At 40.3% G+C, this 12454-nt stretch overlaps 1 protein-coding gene across 2 annotated transcripts in view; it reads right to left on the reverse strand.

Annotated features, from left to right (window-relative positions):
• Window positions 1-2027: 2027 nt before the first annotated feature.
• The window catches only part of epha4l (eph receptor A4, like), a 58178-nt gene continuing 47751 nt past the window's right edge, over window positions 2028-12454 (reverse strand). For both annotated transcript variants that reach the window (XM_061782337.1, XM_061782336.1), the window contains exons 13-18: window positions 11329-11538; window positions 11072-11221; window positions 6988-7184; window positions 5344-5502; window positions 3605-4747; window positions 2028-3330 (exon numbers count right to left, since the gene is read on the reverse strand). In XM_061782337.1, coding sequence (XP_061638321.1) covers window positions 4633-4747; window positions 5344-5502; window positions 6988-7184; window positions 11072-11221; window positions 11329-11538 — 831 coding nt within the window. In that variant the 3' untranslated portion in view covers window positions 2028-3330; window positions 3605-4632. The remainder of the gene's footprint in view (window positions 3331-3604; window positions 4748-5343; window positions 5503-6987; window positions 7185-11071; window positions 11222-11328; window positions 11539-12454) is intronic.

Below are 12454 nucleotides of genomic sequence, written 5' to 3' on the forward strand. Positions count from 1 at the left end.
CATCCAAACCTGCCCCCAAACCACCTCGTTCCGTACCACTCGTTTTTTCTAGTTCACCTTCCTGTGTCCCTGTGCACTCTGCCCCTCTCGTACCCTCTACTCTCAAACCTCAACGGCGGAAGGCTGATGAATCCACTGCAGACCCCGTTCCTGCTCCTCGGCAGCTGTGGCAGGCTCCCGTTCCTGCCCCTCTGCAGCTGCGGCAGGCTCCCATTCCTGCTCCTTTGCAGCTGCAGCTTGCTCCCGTTCCTGCTCCTCGGCAGCTGCGGCAGGCTCCCCTTCTGGCTCCGGCTCCTCAGCAGCCGCGCCAGGCTCCCCTTCCGGATCCGGCTCCTCGGTAGCCGCGCCAGGCTCCCCTTCCGGCTTCGGCTCCTCGGCAGCCGCGCCAGGCTGCACTTGGGTCCTCCATGTTTTTGCCTTGCCTTCCTCGCCTTTGACCACCCCGAACGTGACACAGATAGAGGTATTTTATTGACACCTAGTTAGAAAAAAAGATCACGGCCAAACAGCCATTTATTATTATGCCTCCATGCCTGTGGCTCAGCCTTGCTGAAGATCTGAGAGCAGCTACTCGTGCGGACATTTTTAAAGGCAAATTTAAGACATTTTTTAGACTGGCTTTGGATTAATTTTTATTAATAGTTTTTCATAAAACCATTTCCTCTTTTAATTCCTCTTTTTGTGCGTAATCAACTTCCGTATTCAGCAAAACAAGTCAACTCAGGTAAATGGCATAGCCTGATAGCAGGAGACTGGGAGAAAATACCCGTTGGAAACTTTTACAATGTCTATTGATTTACACAAGATGTCTGCAACAGCTACCAAAGATGACAATATCCGATGTTTTGAATTTCATTTGTATTTACATATAACATATATTTGTATAAATAAATTATATGCATGTACTGTATGTAACCTTTGTCCGAAGACACCAGCCATAAAGATTGATTGATCGATGGTGCTACCCTGAATGTTATCTTTATAAAGGCCGGTCTTGTGTTGGATCTCGTAGGTTATGTACATGATGCTGACCAGTGCAGTTTCTTTATAAAATACTGCTCGACCATGTTGCTCAAAATAAAGAACATATTTTCGACCTGATCTGATCAAGCAGTCATATTAACAGTCGCACATCATTCCATTTAAGCTTGCCAAATCTCTGTAGAAGGTAGACATTTCCTGATAACTATCACAATCTGCAAACTTCTTAATATTAATTTATGTATGCTTTGTGCTGATGTTTTCAGAATAAATTTGCAAAACACAATTTAGTTGGACATTCAACTCAACTTTTTTTTTCAAAACAGTCCTATCCCCATAAACCCCTTTCTCTGCCCTTCTCATCTCCCCTTATCAAATCAAAGTCTGGGCAATCAATTGTTTATCCTTGCTGGAAATGAGCACAGGAAGCAGATGTTTTTCTGATTAAAGACACATCCACACGTGAACTAAAAATTGCCACTGGGTGCCAAATCTATGGGACAGTCATAAAGATACTTAGGAAAACAAATCGTTAAGACTGGCCACTTTTTTGTTCCAATGTTGAACAGCAGTACAAGTAAAAGCTAAGAAACTGCTTGTAGTTCTACGTTGACCTGTAGTTTTTGTTACATAACCCCTAATTTTTTTAATTCAATGCAGTAAGGCCCAGGTTTCAAATTCAAGGTCCAGCACACCACATCCTTTTATGTGGCCTGCTAAAGCAAATCATGTGCATCTACTTCATGTTTCTAGTAATAAGTCTAGTAATCGGTACCAAAATAGCAAATTGTCTTGAGCTTTTGCAATTGTTTTTACCCTACTCATTCTTAAAATAAATGTAAAAAAAATTTTCTTGACATCTGATATCAAAACTGGCTATCCATCAGTTTGCTGTCCATACATAATATGATGAGGTGATTTAACATTTAGTGTATACAGTTTCATTGTCACAATGGCCCGCTAATGTGGCCCACGACAAAAATAAATGTGTTATCCCTGTAGTCAGGCAATTTGTGTGTGTGTGTGTATGATTAAGATTCAGTGGGGACATCATATGGTTTCTACTTTATTAAGTGCGCTTTGGCACCACTTCATTTTCTTCACTTGAGGCTATTATTTTACAAACTAGATATAAAAGGACATAAATAAATGTCATAATTTACATGTACCTATATCTCCTTGACAAACAACAAACAAAAATGTGATCATGTCCAAAAAAAGAACAAACAATTAATGTTAGAGCTACATTGGAAGGTATACAATAACAAACATTAACCTATGTGTTGTGTTACTTTTTTGTTCATTTTCTGTTTTTTCAAATCATCAGACAATGAAGTAGACAAAAAATATATTTTACAGTACATTCTGGTTTCCTTCCTAACATGTCTTGCATATCTCCAAACAGGTCCTTTTAATTTGATCACAATAACCCAAAGGTTACACATTGCCAAGAGGAATGAGCAACAGCGCTGTATTAAGGACGGAGGTGTTTCTGTGAAGTGTCACTTATATAAGTTAAAAACATTCACATAAGTATAGTTTAAAGAGAAGAAGGAACAGCGCAAGTGAAGTCTATTGGGTTATAACTATAGCTGTATGATGCGTTCTTGAATAAAAATGAAAAATAACAGTCTTCCCTTCGTTGACACCTTGTCCTATAACTCATTGTTGTTTACTGCATGGGTCGTCCCCTTTTCATATCCAGAGACTGTTTTATCATCACAAGCTTGACAAGTCCAAACTTTAGTCAGAAGCTTTTAGTCACACTTGTCAGTGATCCTGTATCGTATTGTAATCTATGAATCAATGCCAAAGCACAAATACGTTTCTTTTCAGAAAACTGTAACAGAGTTGAGCCCACAAAAACAGGAGTAACATATTGTACAGCATGTTTTCTTTAGCAAACAAATGTATGTTGGTTTTTCACAGGGTCCACAGTGGCCTGTGAATGGACAAGGTTACTGTTTTTTTCAAGTACGTAAACCACACACAACACTTGCATTCATTCACAAACTCAAATCAGACTCCTCTTATTTTACATGCAAACAAAGAAGAAAACAATGATTAAAAATACTGAAACATAAAGAAAAAAAACACATCCGAGCATCCACTGGAGCAGGACTTTCTAGATTATATTACATTCTCTATATAGTCTTTTTCGATGCTCTTAATCATTCAAATTACTCCAGTACAGTGCTGGAAGTCCATGGTGGGAAGAACCTCATCTCAGTATCAGGAGAGGCTGCAGTAAGAAGAGGTGGGTGTCAGAAGAGAAGGAAGACAATGAGGAGGGAAAGGAATTCTGGGGGTGGCGAGTGGAGACAAGATCCTGAGGATGGACGACAGCAGCTGGGGAGCAAAAGAGAGAGAGGGGATGCATCAGTCATTGCGTTTGTCAAAATCAAATATATATTTTTTTTTTATTCCCGGACAGCTTCAGATGACACACTTCTTGAACAATAGTTGAACAAACTACTTTCCTTGACTTCTGATTTCAAAACTAGTGACGGAAACAATACACTACAATATGACCTGCAACAAAAATTAGTCTGACAATAATGTGACATGACATTATCACATTGCAATTACAGCAAAGGGAAGAATAACAAATGCCAATCCTCACCTTGATAACATCTTGAATAATCCTCAGTGGAGGGTGACGATTGTGAGTCACTCAATATCCATATTGCATTTGTCGCATACATCCTTTTGATTCAATCCCGCCATATGGTCCTTTGACTTGCTGCATGAATAAACCCAATTAATTCCAGCAAAACAATTGTCCACTGAGACTGGCGAGGGACGGTGAGAAAGTCCTGCAGCAAGATCTGGAGGCCGCAAGAGCTCTGATTCTGATAGAGAGATGCATGGGATGATCCACACGGTGTGTTTGTCAGAAGGGAGAGAGGAAATTTTTTGGGGAAGACGGGGTATTTGCTCTGGAAGATCAAAAACATTCTCGGCAATGTCCTGAGGGCAACAACAAAAAAATGGAAGAAAAAAAACCAAGTCCATGATAGAGGAAGGAACATAATACATCCCCATAAAATGAGCGCCCCCGCACCACCATCTTCCTGACAAAGCCAACACTGGACGTCTCTGAAAGCTGAGATCCTCATTTGTGTGTGTGGGCTATCAAACAGATCCAGCTGAGACAGAACAATAGCGGCGGGGACAGCGTGTGAGTCCCACGGAGACAATGCATATATGATAAACACAGTCACAGGAAGGAAGAAGATCTACGCTCTGCATCATTCCGCAACGAAAGTTCCCCCAAACAAAACAAAAAAACGCTTTGCCCATGAGAAGGACAAAAGTTTTTCCATCTGTCTTGCTTTTTCTTTCAATCCAATAAAGGCACTCCAGATTGGCCTCTCGGAAGCACTTCCCGCTTCCATCTATACACAATTTTCTTCTTCACAGAAATAACAAAAAAGGGCAGAATAAAGGTCTGAATTTTGAAGAAAATGTGTCATCGTCCCCACTTTTTGCTTCATCTTTTCTTTCAGACCAAATTTAAAGTGCACATATGAGGTAAACTATTTCTTCATAGTTTGTCTCTTTTCAAAGGTACTCTTTTTTTAATTTTTTTTTTATTTTCATAGGAAATGAAGTCATTTTGCTCCCTTTTCCTTCTCAGTTTTGAATCGCTCATACAGGAACCATTCTGCCTTGCAACTGTTGCATCTGGGATAGCATTCCCTGGACACTTGTCAGGATCTTGCTCTGGTGTGCTGCTGAGGAGATTCCAATGCGGGTCAGGTCGCTGTAAGGAGAGGAAGCACACACTTAGGACCAAGGACCCATAATAACAAAAACAAAAAAAGACTAATGATCCACATAATGGCTTTTTCAGCTTTCCAGTAGTCTGACAGTCAAATTGCTGAATCAGGAATCCAGCTGCCAACACGACAGTTCCAATCCTGTCATTTTAAGAGAGTTGATGAATGATTGGCATAACAGAGACGCAAATTAATTCCACAGACATGATTAAAGGAATGGCTTACACAAATACGTGTATGTGTCTTTGCTTACGTGTGTGCATTTATATGCATCTATGCAAAGACACTGTATGTGTGTGTGTGTATATATATATAAAAAATGAATGAGGGTTGAGTTTCTCAAAGCAACAGTTGCACACAAATTAAAACAACCACTTCAAAATCACTTTCCAAAGTTCTTTGAAAGTACAATATACTGAAATAAGACGAAACATCTCACATAATACACATAATCACATAAGATCCCATAATATCACTGGCCAGCCCAAACACCTATTATATTGTGTTAGCCCTACCACTTTTCCTTTCTTGCCCTGAAATATTTGTTTATTTTCTCACATGTGCTGTCCTTGCAACTCACTCTTGTGTCACGTGGATCACCGCCTCTGGATTTGTGTAGCTGGCGGCTGTGAAGTTGTCGATGTATCTTTCCATGCCAATGGCCTGAAGCCAGTCCTCTACTGTGCCCACGGCTGAGGACCCCTCAGGGCTCCCGGGATCCAGCAGGGTGGTGGTGGGCCTGATGAGTAGTGATAGGAGAGGAAGACATTAAAGAAAGTGGGAAAATATGATTTAATAACATTTCATTTGTTATTATTTTGATCTGGCACAATTCCAAAATAGAAGCTCATTTTGTGTTGACTTTAAATAATAATAACTATAATAACAATATAACAATTATTCTATACTATATATGAAATAAGACTTCACATTGATGATTATGTTAAAGAAAATGTGACATTGTACTGAACATGTTATTTACTGAGACACCATGGCATGTAACATTTCTTTCCACCCACTCAGTCAAATCACCTATATTTCCTCTGAGGTGTGAGTATTTGAATAGTAGAATGCTTCTATTTGAAAGAAAAAAAAATGTTTTTTTTGTTGTTGTTGTTCTGTATTGTGGTAGTTCTTTCAGCTCTATCAGCCATAAAACCTTTACACAAGCCCAGTTATATATGCATACACACACCTTTCCCTCATTTACAGTAACTTTTAAAAGCTGCATTTATAGAATTCAGTTGTGCTAATTACTCAACAAGGAACTCCTTTCACTCAATTTGTGTCCCATTAGGTGAGCAGTGGAATGTGTGCTCAAACACTCATTAAATTTAAACAGTCTTCCACTGGGCTGCAATGAGTCTGTTAACACATGTAGGTCATTTGTGACACATTTAGCCGCTTCAGAGTAATAGCATAGGAGCTGTAGGGTCATATTTGTTTTTAACTTACCGTTACATCGTAATTCTCCACACAGTTAAAACAGCAACATTCCAGAGCGTGTAGCACCATTAAAAATAATTTGAAGAGTAATCCATTATCTAGCGTCTTTGGGCTGCTCAACCGCACGTTAGTGGTAGATAATATTTAATGGTTAGTAATAGCAGGGTATGTAAAATGGTGTGTGATAATAAAATGTCACAGAAACAAAACTGTCAAGTATGAGGTGATGTTTCTATTTCTTTTTCTTTTAACTCATCATAGATACAAAAGTACAGACAGCTCTCCCAATACGGTACATTAATACACAAGAAAAAAACAAGAAAGCTCCAAAAAGACATGCTTGGATGACTTTGGAGAACCCCTCACCTCAAACCCCATCAAACACTTTTGAGATACGTGAGCCCGGCCGCCCCATTAAACACTCAACACCCCTGACCTCGAAAATGCTTTTCTGGATGAATGACCAAAACAGACACACTATAAAACTTGGAGAAAGTCACTATATTTTTATATTAATAGATTGCCAGTTAGACATTGGTGGAAATTTTCTCTACGAAGCCATGTTGCTTACAGTATTTTTGTTACTGAATCTCACAGTGCAATGGAAGTTATGATAGAGTCAAATATCAATGCATATTCATAATGTTGACTGGTGAATACCAATGGACTTGTCATTATTCACTGGTTCAAGTGACTACTAACAGTTGTCACTAGGCCATCATATACATCTATGGAACATAACTACAGATATAGACGTGTATCATTGCCCCCTCCTCACCTGACAAAACTGTCTCCTCCAGTCTTCTTCAGAGTGTTGGGGTTGCGAATCAGCTTATCCAACATGTTTACAATCTGGCCAAACTTTGGTCGCTCTGCCCTTTCTCTCTGCCAGCAGTCCAACATGAGCTGGTGGAGCGCCACGGGACAGTCCATTGGTGGGGGCAGCCGATAACCCTCATCAATGGCTTTGATCACCTAGAAAACATAAGGCTACACGTCAAGTCAGGGATGAACACAATATTATGTGTTGTGTCTTATTACTTAGAATACTATGTCTGGGAAAAACCCTCTTATTATCAAATATTTTGTGTTGTGTCTTATTGCTTAGAACATTATGATTTGTAAATCCCTCCTATTTCAAATAAAAGCAGGAGCGAGGGGGGGGGATTGTTTAGAGCGTGTTGAGAGGCTGTGATCTGAACAATCTCCCATACGCCCTCCTCATGAGAAAAAGAAACCAGCGTCTTCATTCCTTTTGTGTCTATTTTTTATAATGTTGGGTAAGATAAATCCAACAAGATTTTAAGATAATTTCAAAACTCCTTGGTTAATTGTTGTTCACCTTACATCTGATTATGAACTATTTCAACTTGCATTATTGTTATTATTATTTTTATTAGTAGTAGTAGTAGTGGTAGTAGTAGGGCGGCACGGTGATGAGGAACTGGGTTCAAATCCCGGCCCCGCCTGTGTGGAGTTTGCATGTTCTCCCCGTGCCTGCTTGGGTTTTCTCCGGGCACTCTGGTTTCATCCCACATCCCAAAAACATGCGTGGTAGGTTGATTGAAGACTCTAAATTGCCCATAGGTGTGAATGTGAGTGCGAATGGTTGTTTGTTTATATGTGCCCTGCGATTGGCTGGCGACCGGTTCAGGGTGTACCCCACCTCTCGCCCAAAGATAGCTGGGATAGGCTCCGGCACGCCCGCTACCCTTGTGACGACAATCGGTAAGGAAAATGGATGGATTATTAGTAGTAGTAGTAGTATGGGCCTGCTGCATAGCCAAGTAGTACCACTAACAGTGGCACTGCTTGTGAAGCAATATTACTGTCCTGAATACTCATTATAGTTATTATTAACATAAATAAATAAATATATATTATTCTTTCTTATTCTGCCAGTTTTATTTTCCGTCTCAAATTTCACAAGCACTGTTTTCCGTATCTGCACAAATTAGATACCAAAAGATGCGTCTCAACCGGACTCGAATCGTAAATATTTTTTTCAGAATTCCGTTCTGTTTTTTTGTTGTTGTTGTTGACAAGCATCTTTATTACAGTGTCGAACTTTTTTTCTGAACATGTACGCTGGCCCAGCTGTGTTGATTTAAAGAGGGTCAGTGAAATCGCAAATAAAGAGTGGATTTCCATTAGTGTGTATTGCGTTCACTAGAGTGAGGGTAAAAAGTAATGGCGAGGGTGGAAAAACTATTTAAAAAATTCTAACTCGTCACCGTGGCCACAATATTTTCTCAATTGGAGATTATGTAATCACAAGGGTTCTCTCTCAGAAAAAGCCACTTTTGTGTCACCCAAAAGATTTTTTTTTACCTTTAATTTCACATGAAGTCAAGGAAAGTCAATGATTTCCCTCTATTGACAGCCACATTGACAGCCATGAAAATTTTGAAAGGTCGAATTCAGTCATTTTTCTTCACCTATTTAAACCCTTGCCGTTCTCACAAGAATTATGTGGAATTCATAACTCGAGCAGGTTGGTTGTGAGAGCGATTTGTTCAAGGTAAACATTCTGCGCTTAAAAAAACCCCCAAAAAACACAGTAGCCAATTAACTGACCCACTAACAGGTGTGGCCAATCAGAACAGCCACCGGTCACATGACAACAGCCCCGCCGCCTCCTATTAAGGATGACACAGTCACTGGTGCACTTCAGTCGCTTTTGACACAATGAACATTAGTACTTTTTTTATTTACCTATAATTTCCACAGATGTTGACAGATTCACACCATTACTACTTTAAACTGTTCAGCTTGTTCTTCTGCAACATTCTTCTCTAAAAAATCAAAATAAAAACCCAAAATCAAACTTTGGGGGGGAATTTGCTCTAATTTTACTATTTTTTGAGCAATTCAAACCATTCCAACTTTAAACTGCTCAGCTAATTCCTCTGCCATTTTTTTTCAATTTCAAAATAAAACCCCCAAAAATATTTTCTGGGAGATTTACCTGCAAGAGTCAGCGGCAATTTTTTGCTTGAATATTCTAGTTATATTATTATAAATATTATTATTATTAATTATTATTATTATATACGCCTGGTATATCACTTTACGATGAGAAAAGTAAAGTCGATCGTTCAGTGTTAAAAATATGTGGTAATAAATGTTTGTTATTCATGGGTCATTAACATAAAATTTGATCAACAATGGTACACATACAAAAACAGCAATTTTTTTTATGCTGCCATGGTTTTATATGGGTAAATGTCTCCCATGTTGAAACAGATACTATTTTCAAAAAGTTATTGATGAGTTAAAATTTTAAGTAAAGTAGTGGTAAATGGAATCCTTATTGACAGAGTAAATTGTGGTGGCCCACTGAAATAAACTTCTTGCATCACAGTAAAAACATCCACAGCTTCATAAAAATTTTGTGAGTTGCTCGTTTTTGATGTGTTGCCCTTCAAACTCTGCTGATACAAGTCCATAAATGAAACTAACTACTCATTAAACCCAGTAAATCCTTGTCTTTATACAATCTTTATGGTAAAGATATGCAATAGTTGTGACACATTCACAAATTCATACATATTTTAGAAATAAGGCAGCGCGGTGAATGACTAGCACATCTGACTCACAGTTCTGAGGACCCGGGTTCAAATCTGGCCTCGCCTGTGTGGAGTTTGCATGTTCTTCCCTTGCCTGCGTGGGTTTTCTCCGGATACTCCGGTTTTCTCCCAAATCCCAAAAAATGCATGGTAAGTTAATTGAAGGCTGTAAATTGCCCGTAGGAGTATGAGTGTGAATGTTTGGTTGTCTATATGTGCCCTGCGATTGGCTGGCGACCAGTTCAGGGTGTACCACGCCTCTCGACCGAAGCCAGCTGGGATAGGCTTGAGCACTCCCGCGACCCTAATTAGGATAAGCGGTATGGAAAATGGATGGATGGATTTCAGAAATAAACCATTTATTTTGGTGTCTGCAATTGTGTCAATGCAAAATGGCTGCCTCATCCTGGCACTTCAGCTCACAGATCCCTTTGGTCCTTTGGTTTATGGCAACAAAATATTGAGGGTCTATCCAATGGCATTAACGGTAAAAACAGCTTTTGAGACAAAGATGGACCATTTCTAAAAGAACACAAAAAGACACTCTGAAGACACTAAGACCCATCCATCCATCCATTTTCTGAGCCGCTTCTCCTCACTAGGGTCGCGGGCGTGCTGGAGCCTATCCCAGCTGTCATCGGACAGGAGGTGGGGTACACCCTGAACTGGTTGCCAGCCAATCGCAGGGCACATAGAAACTAACAACCATTCGCACTCACAGTCATGCCTACGGGCAATTTAGAGTCTCCAATTTATGCATGTTTTTGGGATGTGGGAGGAAACCGGAGTGCCCGGAGAAAACCCACCCAGGCACGGGGAGAACATGCAAACTCCACACAGGCGGGGACGGGGATTGAACCCCACACCTCAGAACTGTCAGGCTGACGCTCTAACCAGTCGGCCACCGTGCCGCCGACACTAAGATCCATTTGTGTTAATTTTCATGAAAAAGGCATATTAAGCAGGAGGAGAAAAATCCAATTCAATCCAATCTATCCAAATATTTAATTAGCATCTTCAGAAAACATTGCAAATCATGATACACCTAACAGTAAAGACATTTTGGCATTAAAGGTTTGAAAAATATTAATTTAAAATATTGTTTTCTTAGAAACAGTTATCACCATTTGAATAATAACTTTCAAGAATTCAAATACTTATATTAGTAAAATTTATTTCTTTTCAAAATTTAATTCACTGGGTTATGTCCGTACTGTTATTGATCAAATTATATGAAAATAACTCTTATAATTGTTAGTATTGTTCTCGACAAATGAGAGAAATGTGACTTACATCTTGGTTGCTCATGTCCCAATATGGCCGCTCGCCATATGACATCACCTCCCACATGACGATGCCGTAGCTCCACACATCACTAGATGAAGTGAACTTCCTGTAAGCGATGGCCTCAGGGGCTGTCCAACGGATAGGGATCTTCCCTCCCTGTATTAATAAAAAATGGCCTTATAAATAAAGACTGACAAATCACACAATAGCAATGACACATAGTCAGGTCATTGTCACCCATAAACATACACACACCCACTCACCCTGGTAGTGTATGCAGCCTCGGGGTCGTCCTCCAGCACACGAGACATGCCGAAGTCAGACACCTTGCAAACCAAGTTGCAGTTGACAAGAATATTGCGAGCTGCCAGGTCACGGTGGACGTAGCTCATGTCTGACAAGTACTTCATGCCTGACGCAATACCACGTAGGATACCTACTAGCTGGATCACAGTGAAGTGGCCGTCATTCTTCTGTACACAAGAGGAACAATTTGTTGATAAATTCAACTGTGTTATTATTTAAAAAACACATTTGTCTAAATAAAAAAAAATACAGTAATCCTTTGTTTATCACGGGGGTAGATCACCCTGCGCAGTGAACAATTTCTTGATAAATTCGACTGTCTTACCATTAAAAAAAAATTTAAAAAAAAGAATCAGTACTGTAATCCCTCATTTATCATGGGGGTTACGGTCTAGATCACCCGCGCAGTAGACAAAACTTTGCAACGTAGCGACCAACTATTTATGGTATTATCTATCCATCCATCCATTTTCTGAGCCGCTTCTCCTCACTAGGGTCGCGGGCGTGCTGGAGCCTATCCCAGCTGTCATCGGGCAGGAGGCGGGGTACACCCTGAACTGGTTGCCAGCCAATCGCAGGGCACATAGAAACAAACAACCATTCGCACTCACAGTCATGCCTACGGGCAATTTAGAGTCTCCAATTAATGCATGTTTTTGGGATGTGGGAGGAAACCGGAGTGCCCGGAGAAAACCCACGCAGGCACGGGGAGAACATGCAAACTCCACACAGGCGGGGACGGCGATTGAACCCCGCTCCTCAGAACTGTGAGGCCGACGCTCTAACCAGTCGCCCACCGTGCCGCCTGGTATTATCTATATGTATTTTAAAATTTCACCTCATCACCAACCATCAACACTATGCACGTGAGGTGCAGGCCACACTGCTCTGTAGAGTGATGTGGAGGTGAATGTATATGGATATAATATTGGCCGTCTATTTCCATTAGCCACTGTGGTGTACAGTGACTTGCGGGTGTGCTAAGAATGTGCTTTTGATTACTGTCTGTTGTTACCCTTCGTTTAATAAAGCGATTGAAAGAGTAGCAGCCAGTTTCCATCCTCCCTCTATCTACACCATCTG

Source organism: Phyllopteryx taeniolatus, chromosome 8 (assembly GCF_024500385.1).
Source record: "Phyllopteryx taeniolatus isolate TA_2022b chromosome 8, UOR_Ptae_1.2, whole genome shotgun sequence".
NCBI classification, from domain to species: domain Eukaryota; kingdom Metazoa; phylum Chordata; class Actinopteri; order Syngnathiformes; family Syngnathidae; genus Phyllopteryx; species Phyllopteryx taeniolatus.